This window comes from Scyliorhinus torazame, chromosome 1 (assembly GCF_047496885.1).
Source record: "Scyliorhinus torazame isolate Kashiwa2021f chromosome 1, sScyTor2.1, whole genome shotgun sequence".
NCBI classification, from domain to species: domain Eukaryota; kingdom Metazoa; phylum Chordata; class Chondrichthyes; order Carcharhiniformes; family Scyliorhinidae; genus Scyliorhinus; species Scyliorhinus torazame.
Window position 1 is genome coordinate 262,188,118 of NC_092707.1, and position 12,111 is coordinate 262,200,228.

General features: G+C 50.0%; 1 protein-coding gene across 2 annotated transcripts in view; it reads left to right on the plus strand.

Annotated features, from left to right (window-relative positions):
• The window catches only part of cfap61 (cilia and flagella associated protein 61), a 584,187-nt gene that overhangs the window by 15,362 nt on the left and 556,714 nt on the right, over positions 1–12,111 (plus strand). For both annotated transcript variants that reach the window (XM_072505562.1, XM_072505571.1), the window contains exons 4-6: positions 702–778; positions 1,487–1,554; positions 1,667–1,790. In XM_072505562.1, coding sequence (XP_072361663.1) covers positions 702–778; positions 1,487–1,554; positions 1,667–1,790 — 269 coding nt within the window. The remainder of the gene's footprint in view (positions 1–701; positions 779–1,486; positions 1,555–1,666; positions 1,791–12,111) is intronic.

Sequence of the window (12,111 nt, forward strand, 5' to 3'; positions counted from 1 at the left end):
ACAAGGCACCATCCTGCCCAAAGGTCATGCAGTTGGGCGCCTCTCATCCCATGGGAATCCCCCACGAATGCTGTTCTGTCTGGTCCTCATTTGTGGGGACAGTGCTGAACAGCGCTCGCCCAAGCCTGAGGTGAAGGGGTTGAATTCCAAAGCCTCAGGTACCTTGGGAATCTGCACATTGCAGTGTGGCTTACTGCTTTGCTCTAATATGCAAATTTGCCAATGGGCAGGATTCACATCACAACGTCTCGCGAGATCCTGTTGGATCTCGAGAGGCGTAGCGAGCCGAGTAAACCCCAGGAGCGGGGTCTCCCGGCTTTCAATGGCTATGCTGTGCCATGGCGAGTTGCTTTTTGGGTGCAGCGTGGCTGTTGCATTGCCCCCAATGAAGTGCGAAAGCTGTGATTTCACTTTGGCTAGACATTGTGAATTTTGTAGCCAGGCACGAGTAAAAGAATGTTATCTTTCATATGTTTCCTGCAGATTTTCGATCTCTTTATTGTGCTGAAAGTCTTTTTTGATAAAAAACAATTACATTTATCTGTTCTCTGGTTTCTGATTTGTAAGTATCAAAGGCTACATTTTGGGCACTAGATAAACTTGACTTTAAATCACTTTCTCTAAGTGTTTATATTTTCTATAATCTATTTATGTTTACATACAACATATATATATATATATATATATTTTATTTTTGGCAGCCTTTGAACACTCTTTTTATGCATTTGCTTGTGGCAAAATCAGAAGTTGCAGGCGGTTGTGCTAAAGAGATAGTCAGGTAGGTTGTGTATTAGATAATATGTCTTAATTATAGATAAAATATATGCAATTCCATTATATTTATACGCTTAGATACTATGCGAAATATTTTTGAAAAGTCATCAATTATTTTAAAGTTGTTGATCAGATATACTTTACGTCTGGGGTGGTTTGGAGCAGAAAGGAGGCAGTTTTGAGGTGAAGACCGATGCGGTTCACACCAAAATTGAAAGGCAGGAGAAATATCTCAGAGATGGGGAATTTGGGAGATGAAGGGCAAGTGGGAAAATGATTTGTTCATTCAAAACCACATTATTATTTTCATAATTCTAACAACGGTCCAGTAGCCTATACACTGTTGAGGTCTGGTCCAGGATGGTAATAGCTCCCCTCTCCCCCATAATAATCAGTTCACTTACTAAGTAGCATTTTTTATCATATGAACTTAAGTATCGTGCTAGTTTAAATATCTGCGTGATTTACAAGTTTTAGCTTCATGAAGGTTTCATCATATTTAGATTAATGTTCCAGGTATGGGTATTTGATTACTTGTAATTCCTTCAGATTTTCCACTGAGATTATGGCAGATAGCCCCTGCCGAGTAACAAAGATTGTGTATATGGTTGTAATGTGTAAATGGCATATGCTGATTCTTGTTCTTGAGCTTCATTAACCAATGTTACCAAAATTAACAAAAAATATTAATTTATTTCTAATTCTGGTTTAGGAGTGTCTTTAATGCCATCCGAGAACTGCACTTTATAATCCTTGCTGTTCGAAAGAAAGTTGCCCTAGGTAAAAGATTTTTTAATGAGATGTTGGGGGTCTCATTCTTAATTTTTTTTCTTTTTTTAACATTTATTCAGTCAAGTAAATTTTGCAATGATTTGTCTTATTTCTACACCAGACCCTGCTGTATCTGTCCTGTTTGCTCCCATGCCGCAATTTAGGAAGGTGGAAGGCGTGAACTGTTCGGCCTTCATCTGTTATAGAAAGGATTATGTTCCAGTACTACATATTCGACAGGCCAGGTAATGGAGCTACTGATGGATATCTCCCCTATAGGGATTGCCTTTTTTCAATGATTTGCTGAAAGGTATTAAAATTAGAATTTACATACATTTTGAACTAATAGTGAGGTTAAGGAAAGAATGAGTTTATATTTTAGGATGCCTTGCACAAGACCTCAAAACAACCCAAATCAATGTACACTCAATAAATGTTTTTGGATGTGTAGCCACCATTATATAGGCAAATGTAGCAGTTAATTTGTTCACAGGAAAATGTAATAAAAAGAAATGAGATAAGTAACCAATCATTCTGGTGTACTAAAGTTAGTAGATCAATAAATGTTGGCTAGGACCCGAGGAGAGTTCCCTGTTTTTTCAAATGATTCCAAGAGGTCTTTTATGTCCACCTGAAAAAACAAACCGTACTTCAGTTTAATTTCTCTTCTAACGTCACATCCAATAATGCAGCAGACACTCACTATTGCACTGATAATTAGCCTCGATTATGGATGTAATTTAATCTTGTTGAAGGGGATTGATGCCACCATCAATTCACACGAGACGATTAGTAGAAGTGAACAGTAGTTTCAATAAGCTAAATCTGTGCCTGCTTGCGACTGCTCTGTACTGAGTGCCGCCTACAGGCTGCAGATCTATATACCACCCCTGAGGGGGCGGAGCCATAGGCGGAGTCCACAAGGGCATCAACATAATACAATACAATGCAATACAGTGGTGAATTGTAGCAGCAATACGTTCAACACATTCACTGCCTGTTTAAAAAATTGAAGTCCAGCTGGGGTGAAGTGGGCTCTCAGATCATGTCTGTCCGGCACCTTGATCATTCGCTGTGATCGCCTCAGCTCCGGCTTCACAGCGGGCACGGGTGTTGGGTTCGTTGACTCCAGGAGCGTGTCGCCTGGAGCTTCATCACGGTGGGTCGGCGATGGGGGGAGGGGGTGTGTGGGCGGGGGCGGTGTTCAGTGTGGGGGGGGGCGGGGGGGGGTGACGAAAGTAGGTGATGGTTGCTGGGGAACCGGCGGGTGCCAGATCCCGGAGGGAGACTGTATCTTGTCGGCTGTCGCGGTGCGCCACGTAGGCATACTGAGGGTTGGCATGTAGGAGCTGGACCCACTCAACCAGGAGGTCGGACATATGGCTCCTCACGTGCTTCCGGAGGAGGACAGGCCCCGGTGTCATCAGCCAGGACGGAAGCGAGACCCCCGGAGGTGGATTTTCTGGGGAAGACAAATAGACGGTCGTGAGGGGTCTCGTTCGTGGCTGTACAGAGGAGCGACCGAATGGAGTGGAGCGTGTCGGGGAGGACCTCCTGCCAACGGGAAACCGGGAGATTTCTAGACCGTAGGGCCAGAAGGACAGCCTTCCATACCGTCACGTTCTCCCTCTCCACCTGTCCATTTCCCCGGGGGTTGTAGCTGGTAGTCCTGCTCGAGGCAATGCCCTTACCGAGCAGGTACTGGCGCAGCTCATCGCTCATAAACGAGGAGCCCCGGTCACTGTGGACGTAAGTGGGGAAACCAAACAGGGTGAAGATGCTGTGCAGGTCCTTAATGACCGTTTCCGCGGTCATGTTAGTGCATGGGATGGCAAAGGGGAAACGGGAGTACTCGTCAACGACGTTGAGAAAATATATGTTGCGGTCAGTGGAGGGGAGGGGCCCTTTGAAATCGACGCTGAGGCGCTCAAAGGGGCGGGATGCCTTCACCAGATGGGCCTTGTCTGGCCGATAGAAGTGCGGCTTGCACTCCACGCAGACTTGACAGTCCCTGGTCATGGCCCTGACCTCCTCGGTGGAGTAGGGCAGGTTGCGGGCCTTAATGAAGTGGAGAAGACGGGTGACCCCCGGGTGACAGAGGTCATTGTGGATGGCCCGAAGTCGGTCATCTTGCGCGCTGGCGCATGTGCCGCGTGACAGTGCATCTGGGGGCTCATTGAGCTTCCCAGGACGATACACGATATCGTAATTATAGGTGGAGAGTTCGATTCTCCACCTCAAGATTTTATCATTCTTGATCTGCCCCGCTGTGTGTTGTTGAACATAAAGGCTACCGACCGTTGGTCGGTGACGAGGGTGAACCTCCTACCGGCCAGGTAGTGCCTCCAGTGCTGCACAGGTTCCACAATGGCTTGAGCTTCATTTTCGACAGAGGAGTGTCGAATCTCGGAGGCGTTGAGGGTACGGGAAAAAAAGGCCACGCCTGGTTAAGGGTAGCGGCCAGGGCGACATCCGATGCGTCGCTCTCCATCTGGAAGGGGATGGACCCGTCCACCGCGTGCATCGTGGCCTTGGTTATGTCTGCTTTGATGCGGCTGAAGGTCATGTGGGCCTCAGTCATCAGGGGAAAGGTGGTGGCTTTGATAAGTGGGCGGGCTTTGTCCGCATAGTTGGGGACCCACTGGGCATAATATGAAAAGAACCCCAGGCATCTTTTCAGGGCCTTGGGGCAGTGGGGGAGGGGGAGTTGCAGGAGGGGGTGCATGCGGTCGAGGTCGGGCCCTCGGACTCCATTTTCCACGACATAGCCGAGGATGGCTAGTGCGGAATGGTTGTGCGGAAAACGCATTTCTCCTTGTTGTAGGTGAGATTGAGGGCTTGGGCGGTTTGGAGGAACTTCTGAAGTTTAGCGTTGTGGTCCTGCTGATCATGGCCGCAGATGGTGACGTTATCCAAGTATGGAACGTGGCCCGCAGCCCGTACTGGTCAACCATTCGGTTCATCGTTCTTTGGAATACCGAGACCCCATTGGTGACGCCGAATGGGATCCTGAGGAAGTGGAAGAGGCGACCGTCTGTCTCAAAGGCAGTGTAGTGGCGGTCTTCCGGGCGGATCGGAAGCTGGTGGTATGCGGACTTCAGATCTTCCATGGAGAAAACCCGGTAGTGTGCAATCTGATTAACCGTGTCCGCTATGCGGGCAAGGGGGTACGCATCGAGTTGCGTGGAATGATTTATGGTCTGGCTGTAGTCCACAATCATCCGGTTCTTTTCCCCGGACCTGACGACCACCACTTGGGCTCTCCAAGGGCTATTACTGGCCTTGATGATCCTCTCCCTCAAGAGCCGCTGGACCTCCGACTTGATAAAAGTCCTGTCCTGGGCACTGTACCGCCTGCTCCTGGTGGTGACGGGTTTACAGTCGGAGGTGAGGTTCGCGAAGAGAGAGGGAGGAGCGACCTTAAGGGTCGCGAGGCTACATATGGTGAGAGGGGGCAGGGGTCTGCCGAATTTCAGGGTCAGGCTACTGAGGTTGCACTTGAAGTCCAGTCTGGACAAGAGAGGAGCGCAGAGATGGGGGAGGACGTAGAGTTTAAAATCAGCGTACACGGCACCCTGTATCGTGAGGTTTGCGACACAGTACCCCCGGATCTGCACTGAAGGTAATCCAGAAGCAAGGGAGATTGTTTGGGATGCGGGGAAATCTGGAGGGAACAGCGCCTTACCGTATCTGGATGGATGAAGCTCTCCATGCTCCCAGAGTCAAACAGACAGGGTGTTTCGTGCCCATTGATCCGGACAGTCATCATGGAGTTCTTGAGGTGCTTGGGCCGTGACTGGTCGAGGGTGACAGCGGCAAGCTGCGGGTAGCCGGCGTGGTCGGTGGTAGCGGGGTGGCCCCAAGATGGCGGCCCCCATCGGTCGCACATGTCGGGCGGCGTTCAAGATGGCGGCCAAGATGGCGGCCCCCGTCGGTCGCACATGTCGGGTGACGTTCAAGATGGCGGCCCCCATGAGTTGCGCATGTCGGGTAGGGTTAAAGATGGCGGCCCCCACGGATAGCACGAGGCGGATGAAGCGTCAGAAGGGGGCGGTACCGGCACTCATGCAGCCACGCTGCGAGGTCTTCGGGTCTGTGAGTCGGGCCTGCGATTTTTCAACTTTGGGTCGGGCCAAGCAGACTTTGGCAAAATGTCCTTTCTTGCCGCAGTCGCTGCAGGTTGCATTCCGAGCTGGGCAACGCTGCCTGGGCTGCTTGTTCTGATCTCAGAAATAGCAAGGCGGCCCCCCGGGTTGGGCGGTCAGCCGCGCGGCACAGGCCTGGGACACCCTCAGGTCAGGTGATGGTTGTGCCTCTGGCGCCCACGAGGAAGTCGCGTGGTCGGAGGGGAAAGCATTCAGACTCTGGAAGGCTACCTCTAATGAGGTGGATAGTTTTACCGTCTCTTCTAGGTCGAGGGCGCCCTTTTCGAGCAGACGCTGTCTGACATAGTTGGACCAGACTCCAGCCACGTTGGTGTCCCAGATGGTGAGTTCCATGTGCTGCGAGGCCGTGATGTCCTTGTATTGCAGTTTCGAGCGAGTACCCTCAGGTCGCGTAGATATTCCTCCAACCATTCCCCGGGGCGTTGACGACGTGTGGTGAGGAGATGCCGCGCGAACACTTTGTTCACCGGCCTCACGTAGTGTCTTTTCCGGCTCGCGACCGCGTCTGCGTACGTGGTCGCGTCTTCGATTAGTACAGAGATTCTGTGGCTCACCCGGGCGTGGAGGAGACTCAGCATCTGTGCCTGGGTGACAGCGGGCGAGGAGGAGGCGGCCAGGTAGGCCTCAAAGCAGCTGAACCAGTGTTAAAAAAATTCCTTTCAGCTGCCTGTGGGTCGAGTTCCAGTCGATCAGGTTTGTGGGCAGCTTCCATTGTGATATCGTAGCTTATTAAATTGATGCGACCATCAATTCACACGAGACGATTAGTAGAAGTGAACAGTGGTTTTAATAAGCTAGATCTGTGCCTGCCTGCGACTGCTCTGTACTGAGTGCCGCCTACAGGCTGCAGATCTTTCCCAATCCCGAGGGGGCGGAGCCATAGGCGGAGCCCACATGGGCATCAACATAATACAATACAATACAATGCAATACAGTGGTGAATTGTAGCAGCAATACGTTCACCACAGGGATCTTGCCAGCTGGTTGGAGAAACGACAGGAGGCCCATATCACATGAATTGGGGCAGGCCTGCCAGAATCAAGTGCCCGTCAGTCACTTAAATGGACAATGTTGGGCCTTCTCTAGGATTTAGGAACCCTGAAGCGGAAATCGCGCCAGCCTTAAGAGAGATGCTACCAATCAAAGGCCAGTGGCTCTCCATTACAGGCAGCACTACCAGGGATGGTGGCAGCTGCCGGTAATGCACCCAGGGAGAGGTCTAGGATCAATGAGGGACCCAGACAACAGGTGTGTGAGGGTGAACCAATGCTGGCTGGAGAGGGCATCGGACTAGGTAGCAATGGCAGGAGGTGGTTCTCAGTAGGCTCCTCTTTCTGATATTGGGTCCCTTGATCAGGCACTGAGTGCCTTGAGTGACGGACTCTCCGTAGGAGGCCACAAGCAAACCCAACGTAGTTTGCTTGTTGGTTTCTCCACATGGTGAGTAATGGGCATAAATTGCCTACTTTTGGGCCGCAAATAGCACCCAGGAGGAAAGGCCATCCGTAAAACCTCCCATCCTGGATATAATTAGGTTGGTGGTGAGGAGGTGGCGGGGTATGCACGCGAACATACTCACCCAGTTAAATCCCACCTGTCTTCAATCTCACATCTGGGATCCTATTAAATTCCTATGCGTTCGAGTCTTGGAGTGGAGCTCGAATCCACCACATTGTAAGATGGGAGTGCTATCACTGAGCCAACTACAACAAACAACATTAATTATTTGCTTTCATATCTTGGTAAACATCTTGGAATTAAAATAATCACTTAAAGTAAATGTGTATGGACTCTTTATGGAGGGACTATGAGGTCTCCAGGATTCTAGTTGTAGAGCAACAGGAAATTAAGTTTCTATTAGTTTTCAAAATTAGAATTTGATCTCAGCTGGGCCAATAGGAAGGGAAAAGTGGAGAAGACACTTAGATGATTTTCTTCCAAGGAATGAGAACATTTTGATCAGAAAGTTGTCTTACTTCATGTTTAAAAGGCTGAGTTACATAACTGGCTGAGTTACATATAAAGAAAATAGGCATTAGGCGCATGTCCATATCATGACAGTGTAACATTTTTGTGCGTTTTAAAAAAAATTTAGAGTACCCAATTCTTTTTTTTTACAATTGAGGGCAATTTAGCGTGGCCAATCCACGTAACCTGCACATCTTTTTGGGATGTGGGAGTGAGACCCATGCAGGCATGGGGAGAATGTGCAAACTCCACACAGACAGTGACCAGGGGGCAGGGATCGAACCCGGGTCCTCGGCGCTTTGAGGCAGCAATGCTAACCACTGTGCCACCATGCTGCCCATTTTTGTACGATTAAATCAGAAGCAAATATAAACACATTCTGAGTTTGAAAGTTCATAAACATCCATTGATCCCAAACCAGTGATGAATAAAAATCTTCCTGGTTTCCAGTATTTGTTTCTCAGATTTTACATTTGGCATTCTCAAAGGAAAGTTAAAAAAAAAATTTCATGTTACTTGGAAATAATTGTTACGTGAATTTCAAGTTGACTATTGAGTAAAATTGAGTACAACTATTATCAGGGACAAAATAAACTTTCTTTTGGAAAGGAATGGGTTGTTCAAGGAGAGACAACATGGTTTTTGGTGTCTGACCTGCAGAGGATGCCCTCACGGTGCTGGTGGCAGCCCAGGTGACCAGACACTGGAGAAAACAGCAATGTTGATGAAGGCTGGAGGCGGCACCCCATGTAGGGAGCTGCCGCACACCCTGAAGACCTGGCCGCCCATCAGGCCGAGGATGAACCCAGAGGGGGATGCCAGCGACGGCCCAAGGTGTACAGGAGACTCCGTCTCAATAACAAGACAATGCGCCACCTGAGATAACAATGCGCATGTTATCACCCGTGTTGTCATTGAGCGGTGCATCGGACTGCTCAAAATGTCTTTGTGCTGACAGCACGCTCCCACCCATCCTCTGCATGGGGTCTGCATCGGGAGTGTTTGATCTTGCACCACCCCCCCTGGGGTGGAGCGTGGGGGGAGCGGATAGCAACAGGGTGTGAAGCAGGCCCGCTGTGAAGATTAACGTGACAAAGGCTGCACTTGTGTGACAGGTGTGACATGTTTTAATAATGAACATTGGACATTTCCATTTCCCCATGATGCACATAATGACCAACCCCCGTCAGTGCCCACTCAGTGCTCCTCAATCTTCTTAATATTACTTGGTCGAGTGCTATGTCTAGGTGTGTCCCTATGATGCACGGAGGTGGAGGCAGCCTGCATCTTTTCATGCCCTTTGGCCTTTGATGCCCTTGGTGGACATCTTCTGGAGGGCCTGGAGCCGGTTGGCCCCGGGCAACTTACCGGTGTCACTGGTGTTGCCATGCCATCCTGTTCTGGCTGCTGCCTTTGAGATGAGCCGATGTCAGGAAGCGAGGATTCGGAAGAACTGGAGACCGTCGTCGACTCATTTGTGGCAGGCCCCGGGTTGGCCTCCACTGCTTCCTCCTCCCTGATGGTGTCCATAGGACCCTAAGGTCTCCATGGGATGGATGGGCAGCTGGAGTGAGGCCTCTGTGTCATCTGGTTCTGCCAGTCCTAGCACCTGCCCATTTTCTACACCATGGTGTCAGTGCCCTCAGTGATACTCCTCAGTGGGCCATGCTTTGCAGTGTCCTGACAATGTCCATCTGCGTCTGGGACATGTCCCTCTGCAACTGGGACATACTCTACAGTGTCTCAGCAATGTCCACGTACGTATTGGACATATCCCTCAGCGACTGCAACATGATGTTGAGGCCCTCAGCCTTGGTCATCACAGATTGAGCCATTCCTTGGATGCCATCACTCAAGACATTGATCTCGTGCTGCAGGTTTTCCACTGTGGCCGCCACACTCGCATTGTCGGCTTCGGTGCCACGCATTGTCAGCATCATCTTCTGCAGCTGTAGCCTTTGGGACTCCAATCAGCTATCCACTCACTGGCATGTCACTGACATCTCCTCCTGAATTTCAAGGCCGTGTCCTAGCATCTACATCAGCTCTGGGATAACCTAGTCCGAGGCTCGACATCTGACTGGAATCCAGCCGGCCTCTGATTGCTGACTCCCTTGAATGTTCCTGCCTCCACCTAATGCGCAACTGTGTGGTGTTCACCAGATTGTGCTCCAGAAGCCAGTCCACTAATGTCGTCCACCGAGGTGTGTGTCTCTGCACTGGTGGAAGGTTGGGGTGATCTCTATGATGCCTCAATGGTGGTCTCGGTGGGGGGGGGATTAATGGTTCCAGATGGAGATCCTGCAAGAGAATGGACATGTGATCAGTGAGAGGGAAAGATCATTTTGTCTGACATGAACAACTCACTTGAGACATCATCTGTGTGAAGTGGCAGTGGATCCTCACCTCGCTGTCGGTGACTGCTCTTCCTCGTACAACCTTGCAATTTCCAGGGCCCATTCCTCATAGGGGGTGAGTACTCAGATTTCTGGTGCTCTGCCCCAAGTCTTGGCCTATTTCCGCTTATTATGAACTATCATTTCCTGCGGGGACAAAGAGAGCACTTTGTGAGCCGCGCTTGATGAATCAGGGGGTCTAAAGCAGGTGGCATGTGTGAGAAATGCAACTGATCATGTAGGGGTTATGTTGGTGGGTGCGAGGGAATGCTGAGGAACATGCACGAAGATCGGATGTGCGGCGGGGGCGAGGTGTCAGCCCGTGATTTGTGGGGTGGGGGGGTGCATTGGGAATTTGGGAGTGGCCGGCACAACTGATGCCGGGAGAGAGGTGGTAACTTATTCTTGCAGCTCGGTGGAGGTTATTGTTCTTCCGACATTGGATGCTGGTTCTCCTTGTCATGCTGTCTGCACTGACAGCCACTGCCACTGCCTCCCAAGTGGTATTGATGACCCTGCTGCTGGTCCTTCTCGGGGGAACAGGTTGTCCCATCTCGTATTTATAGTGTTCAGAAGTCTGTCCAGGCCAGCATCCCCAAAGCGAGGAACAGGTCTGGGCGCTGCCATGCTTGTGTGTTGACTGGGAGTGAGTGGTGAGGAAACATCTAAAAACAACTCCTCCTTGTTAACGGCGAGGTGCTGAGGCGCGGGCCTGGCGAATCAGATGGCGAGATAGTCAGTAATGGCGAGACTCTCGTAGTGCCTCAATTTCGGCATTAAGTGCTGTTAAATATGGGCTGCAATCTCGTCAATGCGGCCTTCGACTTACATCCTGCCAATCGGGCCCAAAATGAAACTTAGAAATTTTTCCATTAAATCGCGTAGTCGGAATTTTTTTCTGCAGTGGGGAACCAAACTCGCTGGCCAGACTGGCCCCTCAGAGATCGGGGCGCCGATCTCAAAGTGAGGCCGGAAGTCCCCACAACCATCACCCAAGGACAATGCGACCCTCTGCAGACATTGGCAACAACCCAAACCTCGACCCCTGAGGAGCAACCTCCTTCCCCCATCACTAAAAATTACTGTGAGCACCCCCCCCCTCCCCTCCCCACCCTCCCAGGCAAGAGGGTGACCCTGCCCATACCCATCCACCCTTCTGGGCATCAGGGAATCCCTCAACTCCCAAGTGAATATTCCCCTTTTAGGACCCCCCGCCTTTCGGATCCCCCTTTTAGGAGCCCCCCCTTCACCCCAACAACCTTCATGACGCTCCTTCATATCCCCTTCACCCCCCCCCCCCCACCCTTCATATCTCCTTCTTCACTTCCCCCTTCAAGTGCATTGCTCCCTCAGGCCCCCACCTGCCCCCCCTCCAATGCGCCTGGCACAACAAGATCAGCACTGGATATAATGCGGTAGGAAAATTGCGCCCTGAATTCTCTGAGGAGGTAACAGAGGAGATAGATCAAGATAGTGCTTATAAAGAAGATGTATCTAAATCATAACTGTAGCACTAAAGGGTTCATAGTAATTAGTTGGTGAATATAAGGAACATTCAGGTATTTTGCTGAAATTATTTTTTCTGTATTAAGTCCTTTTTAAAAAAAAAAAACACATTTTATTACAAACTTGTATCAAAGCAGGTTGCAGCAAGTAAACATCCCAGGAAACATACTTCCCAACAATCAACTAAACGGTCTGTACAAATTTTCCCCCTTTTTCTCACCCCACCCCCCACGACGAACAGCTCCTCAAACACGGTCACAAACATCGCCCACCTTTTTTCAAACTCCCCCGCTGAGCCCCTTAACTCATACTTTATCTTCTCTAACCGCAGGAAGTCGTACAGGTCACCCAGCCACGCTGCTAACCCGGTGGCGAGCGTATTAAATCCTGATGGGAATGGGATAACATTGCCACAATTTATTCAAATGAAATTTATTTTACAAATCTCTCCATGACCTTGTTCCTCTCTATCTCTGGGTATTCTCCATTTAAAGCAAATTAAAAATTGTATGTTTTTGTTTTAGTGTGTT